At 35.7% G+C, this 23228-nt stretch overlaps 1 protein-coding gene across 2 annotated transcripts in view; it reads left to right on the top strand.

Annotated features, from left to right (window-relative positions):
* Window positions 1–23228, top strand: part of PSME4 (proteasome activator subunit 4) — a 64015-nt gene that overhangs the window by 36964 nt on the left and 3823 nt on the right. For both annotated transcript variants that reach the window (XM_085218611.1, XM_085218612.1), the window contains 24 exons: window positions 2853–2908; window positions 3957–4013; window positions 4194–4249; window positions 4360–4458; window positions 4930–4992; window positions 5153–5248; window positions 6038–6169; window positions 7556–7765; window positions 8432–8568; window positions 8895–8948; window positions 9741–9870; window positions 10482–10563; window positions 11133–11286; window positions 11775–11844; window positions 12580–12705; window positions 13026–13178; window positions 13909–14013; window positions 14817–14908; window positions 15281–15412; window positions 15970–16178; window positions 16489–16574; window positions 17496–17624; window positions 17897–18052; window positions 22395–22557. In XM_085218611.1, coding sequence (XP_085074737.1) covers window positions 2853–2908; window positions 3957–4013; window positions 4194–4249; window positions 4360–4458; window positions 4930–4992; window positions 5153–5248; window positions 6038–6169; window positions 7556–7765; window positions 8432–8568; window positions 8895–8948; window positions 9741–9870; window positions 10482–10563; window positions 11133–11286; window positions 11775–11844; window positions 12580–12705; window positions 13026–13178; window positions 13909–14013; window positions 14817–14908; window positions 15281–15412; window positions 15970–16178; window positions 16489–16574; window positions 17496–17624; window positions 17897–18052; window positions 22395–22557 — 2747 coding nt within the window. The remainder of the gene's footprint in view (window positions 1–2852; window positions 2909–3956; window positions 4014–4193; window positions 4250–4359; window positions 4459–4929; window positions 4993–5152; window positions 5249–6037; window positions 6170–7555; window positions 7766–8431; window positions 8569–8894; window positions 8949–9740; window positions 9871–10481; window positions 10564–11132; window positions 11287–11774; window positions 11845–12579; window positions 12706–13025; window positions 13179–13908; window positions 14014–14816; window positions 14909–15280; window positions 15413–15969; window positions 16179–16488; window positions 16575–17495; window positions 17625–17896; window positions 18053–22394; window positions 22558–23228) is intronic.

Genomic DNA, 23228 nt, shown 5'->3' on the forward strand with positions numbered 1-23228 from the left:
GGTTAGTTAGGATGGAGCAGGCTGCCCAGGGAGGTGGTGGAGTCACTGTCCTTTGAGGTTTTCAAGAAAAGGGTAGATGTTGCACTGAGAGACATGGTGCCCATTTAGTGGGCATGGTGATGATGGGTTGATGGTTGGACTAGATGATCTTAGTGGTCTTTTCCAACCTTAATGATTCTGTGGTGCAGTATGTCTGCAGTAATTGATTCCATGGAGCGATGCTGAAAAGTTTTGTTTCTGAAAAGCTGTATCTTACTGCTGAAGTCTTGCTGAGAAAGATGCCTGCAGACACTTGAATAAAATGCTCAGTGAAATGTCTGGAAGCTGTACAAACATAGTGCATCAGTTGTTCTCAGATGAAGATGCTTATGGATTTGCACTGTAGCGAATAAGGGAATGAACTCCTCAAAGTTCTGCTTAGTTGGAATTTTTCTTCTATCCATAGTTGTGGACACTCTTTGCCCTTAAGCTTTCTTGGAATTTGTGTTGATATGAAATGAAGGGTGGTGTTATTTGTACATTGCATGAAGCATTGCAGTGACAATCTTGCTATGGGTATCGACTGTGTGGTTATGGAAAACACATTGTTTTCTTTTGTACGTCCCAGGCAAAGCCTTAAGCTTTCTCTTGACCAGTACTTGAAATGCAGAGTATGGTAGCATGGATCTTTTTAGTTGGCCAACTATAAAACTTTGTTGCATTTTGAATGAGGAATTTTCACCCTACTAGCAAGCAACCCTGCTGAAATAAATGGTTCTGCATGTGGAACGATGTCATGGTTTGTGGGAACAGTCCCAGGCTGGGTCAGGATTGCATAGTACCGTGTGTTGACTTGTTGCTCCTGCTCTGCTGCTCCTGGCTTCTGCCTGGAGGGCAGAGAGATCCTTGAGCATTGTTTTTGCTTGGTTTTAAATGCTGGATTTTTGGCTAGCTGGCAATGAAGGAAAGCTCAAAAAACTGTAGTCTCTGAAGACCAGCAAGGGAAACCTGTTAAATCACACTTGAATTTTCTGTGCTGTCTCATGGATAGAAAAGTCATATGTGAACTTAATTCTTATTAGGGAGAACTGTTTAAAGGTAAAAATGTATTAAAATGCTTGAGGAAAAACATGCTGCTATGAGCTCATTTACCTATCAGCATATCCAGTGTACTGTGCAAATAATTACTTAATGTCTCTCTGCCTGAGATTGTTAATTTATCTGTTACATTTCTTTCAAGAAGTATTTGTGGTGGGATGGTTCACTTTTTCTTCCACTCCTCCTTCAAGATATTAATCTTGGGATTATTACTTTCTTGTATCTTTCCCACCTTGAAAGACCTGACCTTGAAGCAGTTCCTAACAGACATTTTTCTAAGTCAGTCGTGTAGATTCTAAGAGCAGGTTTGAGACCACAGAATCTTTGTAAAAATGTGCTTATGGCCTAAAGGACCATTTACCTTTTATTAAAGGACCAAATTTAGATTAGATATTTTGGAAGTTGTATTAGCAGTCAATTTATTTCTTGAGCACCTAGGATGATGCAGATTTGGGGGCGGGGGGGAAGCTTCCAGAATGGTTTTTCAAGTTACCTTAGTGGTACTGGAAAATACAGTGAGGAAGAGGAAATGACTTGCCTCTTTATGCCCAAATCATTAAGAAAAAGATGTTTGAATTTGACATCTGTTGGTCCAGATATGACCATTGCAAGAGCTGACAAGTCTGTTTATAAAATCTCTGGTTGCAAGGCTTTTCTTGAGATTTGCACCCCTCTATCAAATCAGTGTAGTAATTGTAGCAGTCATGTTTTTAATGAGTTGCTTTTTTTTTTTCTTTTTTCTTTTTTTTTTTTTTTAGAGAAGAAATAAACCTGTTTTCTAGTTCTGACAGGTAGAATTTTTCAGTTGCCTGAAAGTCTAAAAGCTTATCTTAGTATCTGGTAGGGAGTGCTCAGATGTGGAGCCAGGTTTTTCTGATATATTATTTAGCATTTATAATAGGAGTAGATTCACATTGCATCACTTACCTTTGTTTACCGTGATAGTACTGTTGATGCAATTTTTGTGAAAAATTTCTTTTAATAGGGATTACTTGCTGATACTTTTTAATATTACAGTGGTACTTTTTACTCCTGACTTTCTTTCCAAAGCAGTTGGAATAGTTTGTTGTTAAAAGCCTGAATTTGTTCATAGTAATGCAATAGAGGAGAAAAAAGGTAGTTAACATACCCTACACTTTCTTTTCTTATTTCATTTACATTCATTAGCATAACATGATGTCTGAATTTGTACTTTATGGTGGTTATATATGAAGTAAATAAGGTTCAAAATTATACTTTAAAAAAAAAAAAAAAGACCAAAACCCTGGAAAAAGTATGGTTGTTTTTGTTGTTTGTTTTTTTTTTCATAGTTACTGATTATGAACTTGAAGTAACAACAAGTATAGTTCCTGTAGATTATGGGGACCAGAGTCAGAAGAGCTCCATCAACTTAACCTGTCAGGAAAGGATCTTGCTTCAGTGCTTTGCCATTCAGCAGTCAAATTCTTCTGGCCTTCCTAGCCTAAAATGGCTACAGCCTTGCTTGTTGTGATGAGTGTGATCATAGATTTGACAGATACTGAGTTTCTGATAAAGGAAAAATCAAGATTGTGGGCTCCAAGTATCCTTACAGTGTACTTCTCTGATACAGTCTGACACATTAGTAGGGTTTCCTAATAACTGTTAGAGAACTAAGGTGTACACTTAGTTAACCCAAACCTTTTTGGCACTACCAACGTGAAATTTAGCTTGTTAAAATTAATTAAATGTCACTAAAGTTCATGTTGTCGGTGATTTTCATACTGTGTAGTAATATTTGGTTTGTTTTCACACAGAGTACCAAGCCTGGTATCTTTGGAAGAGACAAAACTGTACACAGGTGTTGAATATGGTAAGTAGAAACTAATTCTGCTCAAACAGGCTCAAAGTGTTGTGTTGTTTTCCCATCTCTACTCACCTGTGAAAGCTGTAGATTCTTCTTGAAAGCATAGTTTTGATTATTCTCTGTATTAAAGATATTTCTTGGGCCAAAATGGGATATTTGTGCACACTCCATTTTTTCTTCTGCTATGGTGAAGACATAGATATGAAATAAATACTCGAGTATTGGAGGCTTCTATGGTTCATTCAGAAAAGGAACATTGCTATTAAAATAGCATTGGCTTTCCCTTCTGCCTTTCTAGTACGTTTGAAGACTGAGTAAACTGCTCGAAGATCAAAGGGTCAGTCACACAATCTGGGCACTTAATAGTCACACTTCAATGGTAAAGGATTATTTGAGTCCAATTCTTTAGAGTCTGAAACATCAAAGTTGACAGAGTAGCTTTGTCCTCGGGCTTTATTGTGTTCTTCACTATCTTCCAAGTTGGAAAGTTTAAGTAAGAGTTGGAGGCACAGTAACTGCTTTTCAGATGATTGATTGTAGTTGCTTTGACACTTGTATAATCTGGTCAGTTAATTTACAAGCTGTGAGTTTGTGGCCGTGTAAGATATGTAGTAGAGAATGGGCTTTAAATTAGTCATCTTTTAGATCAATTCAAGATGATCCTGGTTTAAAAGTTTCCAAGAAACTTGCTCATATTACTGAGCCTGTTTTTTGATTCTGTATTTTTGTTCTTATTCAGATCAAAGCTGTCTTTTCCTCTATTCATTGAAGGGAAATAAATCCCCAGTCTCTTATTGGCTTAATCCCCTGAGATGTATCATCTGTGTTCTTTTGGCTTTTTCTTTCACCCTGCTTAGTGTGTAACTCATTAATTTTTGTATGTTAAACAATCTGCCTTATTCTGTGGTTATAAATGAAACCATCTACCAAGGCAGAGGAGGAAGGTCCAATAATCTGTACTGTGTTTTCTGAGTAGTCTGCTCCAGGTTTCTTCTGATGTACTTCAGTATTAATTTTTGTTTATATAATAAAGAATATGTTTAATTTTGTACAGATTTATCAAGAGAGAATTATCGTGAAACTATTGCAAGGGTTACAAGGAAACTGTTACGTAAGTAGAAGGATTCAACCTTTATATAAGAAATGTTAAATTTAACATACTTTTTATGTTAAATTTAACATAAGAAACTTGTTTCCTTTACTTTGCCTGTAATACTTAAGCTTTATAGAAATTGTTTATTTTAAAGCTCTTTTCCTATATGATAATACATTATTTTTTTCCAAATTGCAGGTTACATACTTGATAATTCAGAAGATGATACCAAGTCTTTATTTCTAATAATAAAGGTATACTTGTTATTTTTAGTCCTTAAGACATGACATACTTCTTATTTTGCAAACAAGATGACTTGACTTTGGAAGATGAATATTAATTCTCATTATTTTTTTATCTGCAGATAATTAGTGATGTTTTGCAGTTCCAAGGGTCTCACAAACACGAATTCGATTCCCGATGGAAAAGCTTTAACCTAGTGAAAAAATCAATGGAGAACAGGGTCAGTAATTCTTTGCAAAGCTTAACTGTGTGGGAAGAATAGTTGTTAATGCTCAGGAAGGTTTTTTCCACATTTTCTTTGCAGTCCTAATGAAAATTTTCATGATTTTGAAATATAATTTCTGTGAAAGAATATTGTTTTGCAATATGTTTGTATTTTTATTTGGAAATCTTATGCTTTTAGCATTTTGGAATTGTAACCCACCAGTTAGCATCCTTAGACCAGAATCTGAGTCTTGGCATGATGCTCTGCTCTGACAATTGTTAGTAATTTGTGTGACCAGAGCTTCCTTTGGTTACAAAGGGAACTTATTCCCAGAGAAAATGAAAATAGGAAAATGAAAACCATTACCTGAGGTGGGGAAAAAAAACCAATATATTCTCACAATTTTCTACATTAAATTAAAAGTACCAGGTGGAAATTCAGTCAGTACGTATTGAAATCTAAACCCAGTTATGTATTTCCTTCCAGCTTCAAGGAAAGAAACAGCATATCAGAGCTTTGCTGATAGACAGAGTTATGTTGCAGCATGAGGTAATACTTTCACTTAATACTATTACTTACCCATTTACTAGAAAAGCTGATTTGTTATATTGTCATTTAGTATAAAGTTGCAGTGATCCTGCACTATTGTTTCACTGACATTATTAAAGTCTAAAAATAATCCTTTATTTGTATTCTGAATACAATTCAGTTGAGAACACTAACAATGGAAGGCTGTGAATATAAAACCTCCCACCAGGAGATGATCAGAGATCTTCTTTGTTTGTCCACAAGTTCATATGGTCAGGTAAATAACCATTTTTTGTAGTTCTGAAATATTGTGTTGGTCTTTTTCTAATACTTTTTTCACTTTTCAATTCATCTTCATGGCAATATGAAGCTTTTAATTACCTCATTTATGTTAGTTACCAATTTTGACGTAGTCCACTCTTCATCAAATTAAGAATGGGAGGAAAGTCAGCCTAAGGGCTACACATTTTTGAGCTTATTTTCTAGATTTCAAAAACAATAATTAACAAATATTTCAGTTAAAAATATATTAGCTTGAGGCTTTTAGATGTGATATTTCCAATATGATTAATAACACTGGCTTCCTAAATCTGTTTTTAGGAAGAAGGCAAACTAATTTTTAAATAATAATAATAAAATCTGGAAGAAAAAAAAAATGCATATCTGCTTTGTGTCAATGGTTGCACTATGAATTCTTAGCCCTGTGGGAATTCCATGCATATATAAATTCAAATCCATCCACAATGTCTACAGACTCTTTAGAGTTCTGCATATAGCATTCCTTATGCTGGCTGTTTGCTTTTGAAGTGATCTTAAAAATGTAGTGACCATTTTTGGCAGTATATTTTAGCTCTTCTCAAATAAATGCTTGAAACAAGTTTGTTTAGATACAGTTGTAAGGATAAGGGGAAGCATGTTGTTTAACATCTACAACAAGTAACATGCTTCAGTGCACAAATCAATCTTGTAAATTCTGCATAGGTAAAATAGCAGCACCTTACAAAACATTGATGTAGTGTATATTTTTGGTTCAGAAGATTTTCTAGTGATTTCTGTCTTCCCACAGGTCAGAAGTAAAGCTCAGCAAGCATTCTTCACAGCTCTGGGAACATACAATTTTTGCTGCAGAGATATCATTCCCTTGGTTTTGGAGTTCTTGCGTCCAGATCGCCAAGATGTCACTCAGCAGCAATTCAAAGTACTGTCTCAATAACTTTCTTTCATGTCTGTCTTTGAAAGTGTATTTACAGGGGAATTATTGATTTTTTTTTTTATTTTTTTTTTTACAAGCATGACTCTTACGGTTCTGTGGCAGGTAGCTTAAGCAAACTAACATAAACAATTATTTAGGTTAAATGTATTGTCAGAAGAAATTTTGTTTGTTCCTAATTTCATTGTGTGTTCAGGTATTACAAAAGCGAATGTTAAGAGCTATTTTTAATGGAAGTTGAGGAAGCTGTAGTCCAAAGCCATAAAACTCACTGAGCAGTTCAGTCAACTCTAGGAGTAGAAATGGATAACTCAAAAAACTGATCACCGAAAAACATTTTAGTAAAAGCAGGTAACTTCTGATGTTGTCTGGAAATGGTGCTGATGCAGTGTCTGTCCAGGTGTTCCCTTCCTGGTCAGGGAAGCATTGTGCTCCCTCCCTTACCCTGCACCTCCTCAGTCTTCCTGACCTCAGAGACAAGTTTGGATTCTTGTTGTATGATCAGAGCAACAGATCTAGCTTCTTATCCTACTTTACCTACCTGATGTTTAATGTCAGACAGCGTGGGATTATATTGCTTACATAGCTTATTGCCATTTTTCCATTCTTGTTTCATCCTTGCACCTCTTTCTACATCTTCTCCAAGAAGGAGAAAGGAAGCCAAACTTAGTTACTTTATTCCAGTTGATGCCAGTCTTCCTACATTACAGCATATTTGCTGCAATACTACAATTTGGCATTTCTGATACTGCTACCTACCCAGTCTTAGCCTGTTCAATATTGCTGGCATGGTGAGCTAGATACTATTCCTCTGAAGACTTTACTCAACAGTAAGGTTCCCCCCAAGACTTCCTTCCAATTACCTGTGAAATTAGGCAATTTCTCATGAAGCTCCAATTTAATCACCAGTGAAATCCAACCACTCTTGGTTTCACAACTCTTGTCAATTTCTCACACAACTGTTACATCCACATCATGCTTGGTCAGCAGTTTCAGGTCTGGGCTTAGTCAGCAGCCTCGTAATTTGCCTGCAGCCCCGACATTTTTTAGTGCAGCCAGATGTGAGCATGTTTACAGAAAACCAGGTGTGATACTTAATCATTTAGTAATTTGTTCTATAACGTAACTCAAGAGTCAGATTTCCATTTTGTGAAGTAGTTAATTGTCAGGACGTGTAATTTTGTCAGAACATTTCTTTAGCACAAAAATGATTTCAGAAAATATTCAGTGTTTTGTCACTGGGGCCGTGCAATGGCATATTAATGATTTGGTAACGTGAAGATTAATTTTTGTTCTGTGTGGGTGAACACATGTAGATACCTTATATGAACAGTGCTTTACATTTATTTAAAAATTGTATCTTTAATTTTATAGGGTGCCTTATATTGTCTTCTTGGAAATCACAGTGGAGTATGTTTGGCAAATCTTCATGATTGGGACTGCATTGCACAGACATGGCCAGCAATCGTTTCCTCTGGGCTTAGCCAAGCGATGTCCTTGGAAAAGCCATCCATAGTCAGACTTTTTGATGACCTAGCAGAAAAAATCCACAGGCAGTATGAAACAATCGGATTGGATTTTGCAGTAAGTGACAGATTGCTTGGAGTTAATGGCTTGGATTCTCAGTGAGTCTGATTGCACAGAGTTTGAGACTCATTTATATGATCTAAATTAACATTCTGCTGTTGATTCTGTTGATTTCTGTTACAGAGGAATGTAGACCTGTATCTTTTAATTTGAAGTTTTGTTACTGGAAACTGTAACTTTCTGTTAAACTTCCTTATGAAAAGGAAGTTGAATTAGTTTTCCAGTGTTAATTAGTACGCTTCTTGCTGATCAGGTATAAATATGTGTATTGGTAAAACAGAGTGGTCAAATTAACCTTGTCAGTATTTGTAGCTGTGGCCACACTGTACAGATTTGCAGAACTGTCTTTTTCCTAATCAGTGTGATAAATGACATGATTTATTTTTAACAATAAGTGATAATTAATAGAAGTCTTTAATATTTAATATATTAATTTATAGAAATAGTTTCTAAAGTGTGTCTTTAACTTTAAAGTATGTGCTTGCAAGAAAAAATTCTGCATTGTGAACAGTTATCTTCACTACTTCAAGGGCTCATCTATGCAGACAGGAAATGATATATTCTTCCTATGATTCTCAAGCCTCCTTATTTCAAAGCAGAAACAAACACAAAATTTTCGCAGTTGCTCCTCAGATTGAAATCTGTGCATTTTTCTATCAATAGGTTCCAGAGAAATGTGTTGAGATAGCTGTTCTGCTGCAGAGATCAGGACATCCCAGTTTAGATTTCCCACCACTTCGTTCAGAAGAAATACAGTTAGGGATTCAGCGGCAGAAAGAAAAGAATGCCGAGGCTCTGCGGTAAGTTAAACCTCCCTCATCGCTGGTTTGTACTGTTTAGTGCTAACTGTACATTAATAATCCAAAATTGCTGAACTCAAATAGAAAATAGGGAGGGTCCAAGAATTGTTGCAATGAGTTTTTTCTCTTGGAGTGGCAGCCTCTCTCCTCTACACTTGGATTCCTTCCTCCTCCTTTTCCCTGTCCTGCCAGTTGGTGCTGTTTGCTGCATTGTGTTCATTCACCTTGTAGTGAGGGACTTTTAATCTACTTTTATGTAATTCTGTTAACAGCATCTGATTGATGATAGTTTTTTTTTGTTCATTTTTTTCTTTCTGCGTGCCTAGAAACTATGAAAATTTGGTCAACATGCTGTTGGACTGCGTGGAACAAAGAAATCTGTAAGTCTCCCTTCATGTGTATGAACTGTTTTATTTCTTTATGGTGGATTGGAGTTGAATACAAGAATAAGTATCAATTCCATCAAGAGGTGCAGTTAGAATGACCAGAATTGAGTAATACTTTTCGCCCTTCAGGTGGTTGTCCAAAAGTAGTTTGTCAGTAGGAATCTTGCATAAAGTTGGTTGTGGCTAGCTTGGAAAGTTATTGTTTTTTTGTTTGTTTGTTTTGTAAAAGTACATGCAAGAACTGGGAGGCACTTTTGAATTTATGTGTGGGTTCTGTTTGTCTACACTGAAACATAACAGCCTGTGCAGGGGAATGTTGCATTACTGTCTCACAGATAAATGAGTGACTGAGTCTTGAAGTTATTCTCATTGAGATTTAGACTTATTAATATAAGTTACATCCTGGAGTTCAGCTTTGTCATTGATTAAGGTATATATTTTTGTTGCTGTTTATTGTTGTAGGAAAAAAATGTTTGCAGTCCAAATAGATTTTAATTGGTGGCATCATATTAAAAATCTTTAAAAGAATGACCTTTTAGGTCAGTATCCTACATTAGCGGTGCCATTTTAATCCTGGCATTTCAACTGGGTGTAATTTTAGTTGCACTTGTTCCCTGAGCTGTTGAAGATGTCCCTAGCTGTCAGTGGAGTTCACTGACTATAGCAGTGACATATATTCAGACTGATGTTAAGTCATGTTCTATACGTACATAACCTATGTGATCATTTCTGTGCAAGAGCAGTGCGTACAAAACTCTGCTACTTACTGTCTGCTTTGATTTTCAGTCCCTGGAAGTTTGAGCACATTAGTATTGGCTTTCTGTCCCTGCTCCTGAGAGATGATAGGATACTGCCTGTCCGTGCCATAAGATTTTTTGTGCAGTGTCTCAACCATGATGCAATTGTAGTTCGTAAGGTAAGGCCAACAAAACTACCTTTTTGTTTTGCAGCTCAATGGGTTTTAGCACAGATGTTTGCTGTTCTGCTGTGATGCAGCACAAAAACTGGGGCATGCATCCCACCCACCTTCCAGACATTTGTGTACTTAAAAGCTTCTAATCCAAGAGTCTTGGTGATGCTAGAGCTACACTAAAAGATGGGAAGTCTGTAAACTGTGAAAACATGAAACATGCCAATTTGTATTTATTTAGTTTAGGATCCTTTTATGTATGTGTGTGGTTTTTCTGTTTTCTTTTTGTTTTTTGCATCTGTAACTTATTATTTGAGGCAATTTCATCTCTTCTGTGTTTGCACCTTTCATTCTGCTCCTCTCCTCAGTGAGACTTGAAGGTAATAGCCACCTCCTTGTGGAGCAGGGAGATGTTGGTGCTCTACAAATGCCACACTTGATTCTTGTTTGCTGAATGACTGAAGCTGCAACCACTAGTGTGGTGAAGTTGGCTGCAGTGTTTGTTGGCTTTTTAGGGCAGAGAAGCTGGCTTAAACTCTGTCTGATGAGATGATGCAACAGCCTTCAGGTGGTAAATGTATGAAATGGATGTGGTCATACCTGGTTCTGTCTTTTAGGTGGCCATCTCAGCTGTGGCTGGTGTTCTTAAGCAGCTCAAGAGAACACACAAGAAAGTGCCCATATGCCCATATGAAATAAGTGAGTTTTATTTAAAATAAGAAATGAGATTTTAACAGGTTCTTTAAATTTTTCTGTTTAAATTCAACATGGAATCTCAAGCTTTTCATTTCTCTCTGGTTAATGTCCCATTGGTACAAAATAGGTAATGCTAAACAGTAAATTTTTTGTCTTTTTTAGAAGCATTGTGTATGTATTATATTATTATGTATTAATATACTTTGTGTTGTAAATATTATGTGTATCATTGTGTACTTGTATATATATATTAAACTATTCACTTATTTGTAGTGAGTTAAAACTTCAGAGATATGGTTATGGTCATTCTCCTTTCAGAAAGCCTTGTGCTTTGTGAGAATGACTTGTATACCTTCTTTGTCTCAGCATTTCAAATGGCACGTTTATTTAAATTCATAAAGGAATTTCTACTATTTCTATTGATACTGCTTTTAATCTCACAGAGCAAATTTTGGTACAGATTTGATGGGGAAAAAACTCTGACCAAAGATTAAATAAATTAAACAAGTCACAGTGTTTACTGGAACTGTTGGTGAACAATTTTGATAGAACCTAAGTTATTCTTGAACTAGGTGGAAACCCTAAGCCTTCTAGTATTCAGGCTGGTGACAGACTGGATAACCAGTGGCTGCACTACGACAGTCAGAGCTTACCAAAGACTAAGGAGGCGTGGGAGTCGTGCTGTTTTGTGGAGAAGACACACTGGGGATATTACACCTGGCCTCAGTGAGTACTGTTAACCAGTTGCATTAACTCTGATTATGAAATTCAGCAGAAAAAACAGAGAACTTAAGTAATGTATATTGGATTTTTTTTTTTTTTGATTGAACAAAAGTAACAACAAATTATTTATCCTTTTCTTTTTACCACCTTTGTGTTTTTCAGTTCCTACTTGGCGCTCTTAGGTTTTATTTTATACAATTACTATTAAACTTCTTCCATCAAAATTATACACTGGTTTAAAATTAAAAATGGATATTTGGAAATAGTGTGATTTCAAAATAAGTGTAGCAGTCTATCACTAATAGTTCTGCATTGCTTGCTATATAGCAGTATCATTGTCGTTATAGGCTTAATTTTTTGCTGTAAATTTTCTTGCAAGTTTTGCTTTCTTGAAGTCAATGAATCCTATTTTTAATATAGTGAATACAGAAAATGGTGATAACTTTTATTTTTACTTTGAAACATTACCTTTTTTTTTTTTTAATGTCCAGGACTATGACAGTTTATGCTCCAGTTGAGCAGCAACCAAAGCTTGGACGAAGAAGAGATGAATTGACAGAGGTAAAGATTTTAGTGAATTTCATTTGTGTGGATTTTCTTAATTCTACTTCTCCTTTTTACTCTTTCTTTCTTTCTTTCTATCTACACTTTTAGAATATTGTACACAGATTTATGTAGTTGTGGAGATGAAATTCTCTGTTTTAACCTAAGTATTTTATTTGGAAAATGGCTACATAAAACATCTGGAAACACTTACTTTCCTTGATTGAAAAGATGGAGATTTGAACTCAAATACTGTGTCATGGTTATAATCATGTTGTTAACCAGCCATAAGAGATACTTGTTCTGACGCCTAGATCCTCAAAGAGCATTTTTAAAAGCATTTTTCTACTTCATTTTCATACCAACTGTGTTAGCATGAAGGAAATTACTTTATATACGTTGCATTTTCTCTATCAGTGATCATAGTATAACTGTTAATGAGAATGTCATTGTTAACTTTCAAATCTTTATCAGATTTTGGTACAAGGTAATTAATGACAGTGGGAATTACTTCTTTGTAGGGGTTGTGCAAGTGAAAGGAAAGATGATCTGAAGTCATTAATAGGGTTAAAAATTAGGTGGCACCAAAAACATTACATAATATTCTCTTTAAAACTAAAGAGAGAAATGGATAATCCAGGCATGTTTTCTGCCAGAAGTAGAAATAAAATGGAAATTGGTTCCTGAAGAGATTGTGATATCACTGTGGTGATGAAACACTGCAAAGCTAATCCTCTTTTTCTTCTTTTTCAGGCAGAACAAATTATATATGATCATTTTTCTGATCCCAAGTTTGTTGAACAGTTAATAAAATTTTTGTCTTTAGAAGACAGAAAAGGAAAAGACAAATTTAATCCTCGCAGATTTTGCCTCTTCAAGGTAACTGGAGTTCCATAACTAAATCAAATTCCTTTTTGTAGATAAATATCCCACTGTGAAAAAGTCACACACATCTTGTGTCTTACTGTTGGGAAATATATGTGTTGCTGTGCTTAATTCCATTAACCCTTTCTTTTGAACTACTTATGGAAAGAGTAATTTGGAAGTCTGTAGGATGCAATATGTAATTATATTATAAGAGCATTGTAATTTCTCTTTCTGCATAGTCAAATCTGAAGTTCTTCATTATCATATGTTCTTACAAAGACAATAGTTTAGACTGGTAATTAGTGAAAGCACTTTCACGTTGTCTTTTACAGGGCCTTTTTAGAAACTTTGATGATGCCTTTTTGCCAGTTCTGCAGCCCCATTTGGAACGCCTTGTGTCAGACTCCCATGAAAGCACCCAGAGATGTGTTGCTGAAATTATAGCTGGCTTGATAAGAGGTTCTAAACACTGGACATTTGAGAAGGTGCTGTAGAAGTATTTTTGAATGGCTCTTGAAAGTTAAGGGATAAGCTTGAATTATTAAATGCATTCAACCTATGAAATTGAGGGCTGTTGATGTGTCATTGAAGTCCAAGAAAGGGCTGGAAGAAGTTACAGTATGTAATGCTCCATTGCAGTTCCTAGCTTGGTTAAGAGCCTATATAGGTGATAGCAAAATGCTACAGTGTAAAACAAAAAAAAAATTAGCTCTTAAGGTCTTAGCAAAGCTGACATCTGTAATTTTCCAGTTGGAACAAGTGCTGCTTATGTTCAACTCAGACCTGTACATTTTTATTTAGCTGGACTTTGATGTCTGGTATTTCTATGCTAAGAAGTAATTCTGAGAGAATTAGTGTTTTCATTTGAAAATAAACAAAGTGAGGAGGGGGTGCTTTAGGTGTATAAAACTGCCCTCCTACCAAAAGCAAAGTGTGCATAGTCTGATATTTAAATAGTCTGTGCAGTCTGATTGTATTTAAGTCATTATGATATGGTGCTCACATAACCTGCAGTATTTCAAAACACCTTGCAAAAATTATATATATTCCTGAAATCTTAGCTCTGATGCTTATTCCATTTTACAAATGTTGTAGAATAGCAACTCCTAGAAATAATCTTTTCTCATGTTTTGAGAAGATGGAAGGAATTGGATTAACACAGCTTAAGCAGCCATTAATTACACAAATCTTGTGGTTTGCCTTCTTGCTGAGCAGGTGGAAAAACTTTGGAAGCTTCTCTGTCCATTGCTTCGAACAGCTTTATCCAACATTACAGTGGAAACATACAACGATTGGGGCACATGCATAGCAACCTCATGTGTAAGTAGTACATCTTTAGTTTTGTAGAGTTACATCAGGATGATCAGGTTTCACAGATATGTAAATAGGAGCTTCATGGATATATTTTATCAGCTACAACTAAAAGCTGTAAATACAATATGAAAGTAACATCCACTGAAAATCTTAGAGCTCCTTAGGTAGTTTTCTTCTGCTCATTGCAGTTAGCTAAATGTAACATTTCAGAAAGGAAATAAAGCCTTCATTTTCTACCTCTTCAGGAGAGCTGCATGGGTACGATGGGTGACTTGAACTGTGCTCTTACTGTGTTTATCACTGAGCAGCATTGTTCAAATTATACATTCTTGCTTCAGAACTGTGCAGATGTGGAAAAATTACTTGCCAGTGATCTTCTAACAGTAGCATTTCTGTGCACTGTGGTGGGCTAAGGATTGTCTGAGGAGGAGAGTGAATGTTAGGTCACAAGTATCAGAAACTCTGAAATCACTCAGCAAAGTTCAGCATAGCTTGTCACCCAAAATGCTGACAGTTAATTAGTAAAATTCCTGTGTCAAATGTGATTATTCATGTATGTAGAAAAAAAACAACTAATGTTTCTTCTGTTCTGTATTACTTGATTTACCAAGCAGTTAAAAGCTTATTTTTGTGTGTAGTTTCAGTTCATACTGGATTTTGTTGTGGAAAAAGTATTTAACCTTGCACTTTCTTAAAAAATAAGCCCAAGCTGTGCAAATAAAATCTTTGTCGAAACTTAACTTGTTTATGCAATATTTACATAAAAACGCCTAATGTGCTTCATATTTCTGATACCTGCTTATTTTCAGGAGAGCAGAGATCCTAGGAAACTGCACTGGTTATTTGAATTGCTGTTGGAATCTCCATTGAGCGGTGAAGGAGGATCATTTGTCGATGCATGGTAAAATTAATTGTAACTGTTTGTGGCTGAATAAAGGAAATAAAAGCATGGATGAAATACACTGAGAGTGTATTGTGGCAGCTGACTTGTAGAAGCAAAACTGTTCCTTTTTGGTTAGCTTTCCCAACACAATGGCAGTTTATTCATCAAGTTTCATGCCCTTAAATCTAGTTAATAGAATGTGAAGTTTTGGAACTGGCGTAACAGCAGTACTATTCTTCCATTCTGTGATGTTAACCCATGTATGCACACAGCCCACACAAAGGCACTTCTGTGCTTTGACATGCTCAACACTGAAAACAAGATTTTGGGGTGGCTAGAGAAGGGAGAGACAGTTTGGTATGACTGTAAATGTCTTGTTCTGATTTCTAGCCGACTTTATGTGCTACAAGGTGGCCTTGCACAGCAGGAATGGAGAGTACCAGAGCTGCTGCACAGACTGTTAAAATACTTGGAACCTAAACTCACCCAGGTTTACAAAAACGTCCGAGAGAGAATAGGAAGGTCGGTGTTCTCTTTTGCAGTTCGATTTATTTTTTCTTTTCATAATATTTTGGTAACTGAGCATCTTAATAGCTACACTGAAGTGGTGACTGTTATCTTTGTGTGTGTGAATTCTGCTGGATCAAAATTATGTTATCGTTAACAAACTTGCTTCAGAAACATAAGATGAATTCTCCATTTTTACTTCACGTATATGGCCTGTTATTTTTATGTATGAGATTTCTAAAGCTCTTAGGAACAAGTTAACTTTGCCCAAGTGCTAGTAGGACATAATTATACAGGGAGTTCTTTAAAGAGTGTATTAGTGGCTTAAGAACTACTTGCAGATCTGTTCAGGGGAAGGAAGAGTTGTAGTTCAGTGACTGTTTAGCCCTGCTTGTTTCAATTATCTGCAGAGAGGGGGATTTGGAGAACACTTGTTTTTAAATAAGATGAGAGGAAATGTGCTTTTGATGTTCAGTACTTAATAGTTCAGCAAATTTGTATAAGATCACTTCTAGCTATATTCTTTGAACCACAGTCATGCTAACTGTATGTTGTTTCTTTGCCTTTCTTAGTGTTTTGACCTACATATTCATGATAGATGTTTCCTTGCCAAATACTGCTGCAACTAAGTCTCCTCGTGTCCATGAATTTACTACTCGAATACTTGAAAATCTTAAACCCCTCATGGAAGCAGATGAAGAAATTCAGAATCACGTTATGGAGGAGAATGGCATTGGAGAGCAAGACGAGCGAACTCAGGGCATTAAACTCTTGAAAACGAGTGAGTTACTTAATGAGGTTAACAAATGGAGGTATATTACGGCATGATGATTGAGGATTGCGGGTCATATAGCTGCAATACAGAATTTCAGTTCACAGATCTGTACTCTAACAAGGAAGTAACTATTTCAGGTCTGAGGTTTAAAATTCAACTTTAGAGGGTCAAACCTAACTGCTAGCACAGTGTAATATACAACGATCTCCTGTGCTACTCTAGCAAGAAACTTGGTTTATTGTTTATTGTCAGATTATTATTATTATTATTATTATTATTTACCTTGTTCAGTGATGGTTTCTCTTTTTAAAAACAGTTCTGAAGTGGTTGATGGCAAGTGCAGGACGATCCTTCTCTACAGCTGTTACAGAGCAACTCCAGCTTTTACCTTTATTTTTCAAGGTATCTGCTTTAATTGCTGCTGTATATTAGTCATGTTTGATGGAAAAAGTGATGCTATACATAAATCAAAGTTACAAGGGCATTCTTATTTAAGAAGAAAACCAATAATGGCATCAGAAAACATGCATACTGATGAGGCCCGAATGTTTTCTTCTGCTAATGTACACTTATAGTTGGTAAATCTAGTCTACTAAGCGGCTTTCTCAAAGTAATGACTTAAAGATGAATGTCCCCTATATTTATTACTTGCAGGTGAAAAAGCATGTTAAGTTCATGAATGAGGACATGTTATTTCTGTCCAAATCTTTACCTACTAAGTTTCTTCTTTTGTTCCATGATTGAACAGATCTTTCTAGGTGGTAGTACCTCTAATCCTTGTACTATTTAATGAAGTTGTGTAATTTAGTGCCTCATCTACGAAATAATGCATATTTGCATGCTCAAAAACATGTTTTGCTTTAAATAAGCATCAGCCAATTATCCAGCAGTGATATAAATTACCACAAAAAGAGGATTACTTATGCAAAAATGAACTTGAAATAAAGCTTTCAATTTTTGACCTACATCTAAAATAATACTTAAGTTGGATTTCACACCAGAAGAATTGCTATGGGGATTTAAAGCCTTAAAAAGCACCCACTTAATCATCAAGAACTTCAGACTAGTCTGACAGTTTAGATCAATAATATGTGGTGCAATAGAAGTGCTTAGCTCTACCAGGTGCACTTTTTCTGAGATGAACAAAAATGTCAGTTTTACTTCCAAGAGATTATTGTTGAGAGTATAGATCAGATTTTTTCCTAATTTACTGTTCTTTTATGAGATTAAACTTTTTTACTTTCTTTTCAGGATTTTGCTGTTAGCAGTGCTTAATTACCAATGTTAGTTTTTCCCTCCCTTCCCTTTGATCTTGTTCTACAGATTGCACCAGTGGAAAATGACAATAGCTATGATGAACTCAAAAGAGATGCAAAGATGTGTTTATCATTAATGTCTCAGGGTTTGCTGTATCCTCAGCAAGTGCCTTTGGTACTTCAGGTGCTAAAACAAGTGAGTCTGGTCAAAACAACTCAAAGCTTCATGTTATCTGATGCATTTCGTGATGGCTTTTTTGTTGTTGTTTTGCTTGTTTATTGTTATAAATTGTTGTTTAAACAATTGTGTGATTTGGGAAGTAAGTGAGGGGAAAAAAGATTATCTGAAAAAGAAAAGTTACTTTATTTGCAACTTTCCCAAAAGGTTTTTAATATTTTTAGCTTTTCATATGTTATTTACTTTTCTTCACATTTTTGTTTTGTAATATTATTTATTTTTCCTTGTAGACAGCAAGAAGCAATTCTTGGCATGCTAGGTATACCATATTAACCTACCTCCAGACCATGGTGTTCTACAATCTCTTCATCTTTCTCAACAATGAAGAAGCAGTCAATGACATTAGATGGCTGGTTATAAAACTCCTGGAAGATGAGCAACTTGAAGTAAGTCACATCTCTGCTCAGCTGCTTAGCTTCACATGACTGGTTTCTTCACTTGCTCAGGTTTTATGAACAAAACCTACCAGATACAAGTTAGTACAGAAGGTATTTCTAGCTTAGCATTCTTTCTGTTTTGAAAATATCTACAGCTTTATTAGAATTTGTCATACTGTTTTTCTTTAATTTTCCGTTTCAGAAAAACAGCTGTTTAAAATGATGAAAATTTCAGTTGTTCATACTTTTTAAAAGGAATTGAATATTTCTTTCAGTTTTGAGTGCAGCTGAAACAGAGATACTCTCACCCTCTATAAATACTAGCATGGGTGTTGGTAGGAACTTAATTTTCAACACGGTGAAATATCTTCCTGTTTGCAAATTCTATAAAACTACTATTTATTACTCTAGATCTGTTTCCCATTTAATTGCATTAGCTAATTAATGACAAACATTAATTTTACATGCCACTGACTAAAGAATTACTTCTTTACTTGCAATTAGTGGACTTTCCTTTTTTTTTGGAAAAGTTGCATATGTAACAAAGCAACCTAACATACGCTGTTACTGATCTTACATTATTCAAAAAGGTAATCGTTTGCAACCTTACACAGAATCATAGAATTACACTTGTCACTCCTAGGAGTTTTTTCTTAGTTTCTTGAGCTAGTAATACTTCACTGTACACAGACAGGAGGAGATAACATCCAAAGTCTTGGCTTTGGTACTTGTGTACTATTGAAGGCCCTGGAGTGTTCCAGGAGTACAGCGTGCTCTGAGAAGTGCTATCAGGATTGGAAGATAAAAGATAAACATGGGGGATGGGAGGGAAAGGCTGCCTTGGTGTGATTCATCATCTTGTTTGTCAGACTTCCAAAAGCTGGAGAGGAATCACAGAAATATTTTATTCTGTATGACAAATGCACAGAAGTGAAAATTTGTATTAAATGAAGTTAGTTTAAGAATGTTTAGTTGTGTTCAAGCTCAGTGAAGAGCCTTTATTGTTAGCCTTCCATCTGTTCAACTTGCCCTGCAGCATCGTTTTCACTGTCATTCTGTTTTGTTTGCATTGTTAGCAAAGATCAAGGAAATCCATCTTTGGATTGCTTGTGTGCTTTCTTCTTTCTAGAAAAGAAAAGTGAAGTATGATACCCTTCTGCCAAAACCAAAGTCTGCTGTAGTTCCTCCTGAAATTACATTAAAAGCAGCAGTTACACCTGAGATGTGAAGCTTGCTTTTGTGAACAGGGAATTGGAAATAACTTGAAATACATTAATTAATACTTATGGCTGAAAATGTTTGACATAAAAAGAACAACACTTAGATAATTCACTCAGTCATGTCAATATTAATCTTGAGATGATCTTTCATGTCTTTCATGTCACTATTTGTTCTACTGAAAGCAAAGACTGGAAATCCTAGCCAGGCTGTTGCCTGCAAGTCAGAACACTTCATAATCTCATATAATTTTGAAAAATACCTTTTATTCACTTTATTGCACTTTAGCTGTTTTAAATGTACAAAATTATTCCCCTGTGCTAACGGAGGTGCAAATCAAAAGCTTTACCTATGTTCATAACCACTTATAATCACATTGCTATTATGGAAGCTTGAATGTTTCTCTGAAAAAAAGAATCTTGTCAATTATTTTCAAAAATGAACAAGATGAAGTATTTTGCAAAGTAATTTCTGTGTTCATTGAGAATTCTCTGATGCTGGGTTTTGAACATGAGTATCATTTCAGTAAAACCCCTACCTTTAGCTGGTGTTGGGTATCTTTACCCTGGTTTTTGTCAGTAAAGATGATTGCAAAAGACTTTTGCGAATGGCAGGGACTGCATGGAGTGTCAAACAGCTCTGTGACTATTTGAATGCAGATTCCATGCATCCAACTGCAAACATAGGTCTCCTGGATCAAAGGATGCTGGACTCTGGGAAAGCTGTCGTCTTAAAGCAAAAGAGGAATCATGAACCTGGTTGAAGTACAGTGACTGAGGGGGGGGGAAAAAAAAACAAAAACCCAAATACAAAAAAAAAACCCAAAAACTGATGTGATCTTTTAGCTGGCCAAGGAGAAAGAATATACGCTCCAGAAAAATCTTGTCTCTGTGCATAGAAGTGTAACCACTGCTAAATATTGTGTCTAATTTTCATATCACCATAATATAATCATCATATCAGAGCAGGAGGAATCATTTGCAGTTCTATTTATTCAGTCAGAAGTAAAGGAAGAGTGGAAGTGGCTGTATTCAACTTGAGGTTATGTTTCAAGGGATAACCAAGTTTATATAGAAGCATCTTTTCTACAGTTTTGAATTTACTCTAGGAATCTCAGTGGTGGATAGGTGTTCAATTTGTTTCTATTTTTGTGAGTCAATGTATGGAATACATAGAATGCATGCATGGCTTGATAAGCACCTTTCTTATGACACTGCAATATTACAGTAACTGGAATATTTCCATGTGTAAGTTGTCTTCTGCATGTGCTGCACTTAAGTTTTGCTTGTGCTGTTGAGTGATGTTTGTCTTGCTTCTGTTACCTTTTGTTCTGATACTGTTGTGATTTTGTAGATCTTGGTCAGTCAGTTTTGAGCAACTACCAAGAAAATATTCTGCTACTCCTTCATAGCTTTTACATTCAGTGGGCCATCATGCGAGTATGGTGGTCTATAAATTATTTGGATGATGTGATGCATGATTAGTTTTTTAATCCGGTTTTTAAAGCTTTGCTTCTAGATGCTTCTTGCAACAAAGAACTCATTTTATTTAGATTATTAGTTTAGAAATGAAAATAGTTCTAATTTAGCAAATAATGATGTAAACGAATACAGCTCACCTGGGAGCTTGCTCACTTTACAGCCAAGCTTCTGCCTATTTTGGGTCTTGCATTAGCACTTCATGTTTCATTTAATTGCCTAGTTCTTAAGAGACTCACAAAGTGCTGTTCAACAATACTGGCAGACTTTCAGCTCATATTTCTGTATGCTGTTAACAAAGGAAATCATGGTTGAATAATATATCGTAGAAATTTAAATGGCATGAAGTCTCAAGAGCTTATTGTTAACTTACTGTGTTTAATTATTATAGCACTTGCAGCTATACTTACTGCTTTGTGGAGGTTCAGAACATTGTGTTCAGGGATGTAATTTATTATAATCTGCTGCACTGGAGTATTGGTAGATGTTTGTACTTCAGATAGACAAATGTTCTGTTTACAGTTACTTATAACAGTATGTACTGAGCAGTAAATCAGGCAACAGCTATCAGTATTTCAGCAAGTTGATTGAGTTCTCAGTGTTTGCTAAATGTTACAAGGATTTTGTCAGCCTGCACTCATTTAAAGTGGAAGTGAGTTTGAGGGAATCCAGTGGTCTTCTAGTTGAAGTATGTTATGCTTTGGTCAGATTTGAGTAAATGAGGTGAATTGGTAATTAGCGATAGCTTGAAAGTGGGTGATTGAGTTGTCTGTACTTGTAATCCAGTAGCAGTGTAGAGGGGGTTAAAAAGCAGATCTGTTGGCCAATCGATTTAAAATACAGGTTAAAATTACATTAAGTTTTGTTCCTTTGGGCTTCAGTGTTAGAGGAATATTTGTCCAAGCAGTGATTCCATTTTTATTCCAGTAATAAAACAAAAAACAAAAGAACTGGTACCCAGTAAGCAAAGAACTGAATTGTCAACTGTGAACCACTGAAGTTTAGTTGTTAGTGGTTATTAACCTAGTGCCTGTAAATTCTCAAAGAATTCTTGTGTTATTCAAGCTGATTTTGTTCCACCCATGACACTCTGTAAATATACTTTGTGCCTTCTGTTGAAAAAATTATTCTGCTTTTGTCAGTTCTCATGTCTTCACATACATTTGAGGGGTGGGAGGAAGAATGTTTTTGAATAAAATACACCTTTTTGAGTTTGTTTTTTTTTCTGTTGGTAAAACTAACACTGATACAAAGACGATTAATAAAATTGCATAGCATGTTATTTGGGATGGCTCATCTTGTTTTCATTCAAAGTATTTTCAGACTACCTAAGGTTAACCTAGTCTGTGATGGCTATTTCTTGACAATGAAGTTAAATTACATTATTTGCTCAAGTAGTAGCTCTGTTCTGACAGATGTAGAGGTAGCTCTGTATTGCAATAGAGTTATGTTCATTAATTTTCTAAAGAGTTTTGTAGCTAAATAGTAGTATATGATCAATGAGAAAATAGGATAAAAATGTTAAGACTTTCCCTGGTCAATGACTGGTAACTTGGTCTATCTGGATGTGCTTGAAAGTACATTGGTAGTAATAAATACTTGTTTCTTGCTGTGCATGTTTGCTTAGTAATTGTGGTCTCTGTCTCTGGTTGTAGGTGAGAGAAATGGCTGCTACCACACTAAGTGGTCTTCTACAGTGCAATTTTCTCACTATGGATGGTCCCATGCAGACCCACTTTGAACAGCTGTGCAAGATGAGGTTACCAAAAAAACGGAAGCGAGACCTGGGTTCAGTTGTGGATACAATTCCTTCTGGTGGTAAGAAAATGGCTTCAGAGACTAAAACCGTGCATTTTGGGAACAGGTTAGGAATAAATAAATAACTCATGCTATCTTTAAGTGTTTATTCTGCAAGCACTCCAGATGGAATTGGATTTATCCTATGGTTACGTATTTAGAAATTAAAGATAGATCTAAAGAAACATAAGGTGGTTGTCCATGCAAATATTTCTCATTTCTAAGCATCTGTAACCCATAATAAGCAATCACTTGCTCCTTCTATAGCCATTTTGATGGGTATATGGTGTAGTCCTAATCCTTCTGAGGTGCTTTGGGAGTTTGATTTACATTATAAATAAGAATACCATGGCTACAAAAAAAACCCAAAACACTGTATTCCTAGGTTAAATTAACTTACTACTTCTCCCAGAACTGAGACTTGAGGTGGTTCCATTGCCCATGTATGCACTTTATATAATTAAGATGATGAGGGGTAGCTGTTTCCTCTGTAAAGAAAATTCCGTAGCTGCTACAACTTAATTTCATACCTCACCCAAGTTAAGTTCCCTTTCTTATTGTGTCCTTTATTAGGGACTTTGCTTTCTGGCCAAGTGTTTAGTGTCTCTGGTCACATTCTGTTAACTCAGAAGGACTGGGTTTGCAGCCCGTCAAGTAGTTCTGTTGCTGGAGAGAACATTCTTTTAACACGG

Source organism: Meleagris gallopavo, chromosome 2 (genome assembly GCF_905368555.1).
Source record: "Meleagris gallopavo chromosome 2, MGAL_WU_HG_1.1, whole genome shotgun sequence".
NCBI lineage: Eukaryota > Metazoa > Chordata > Aves > Galliformes > Phasianidae > Meleagris > Meleagris gallopavo.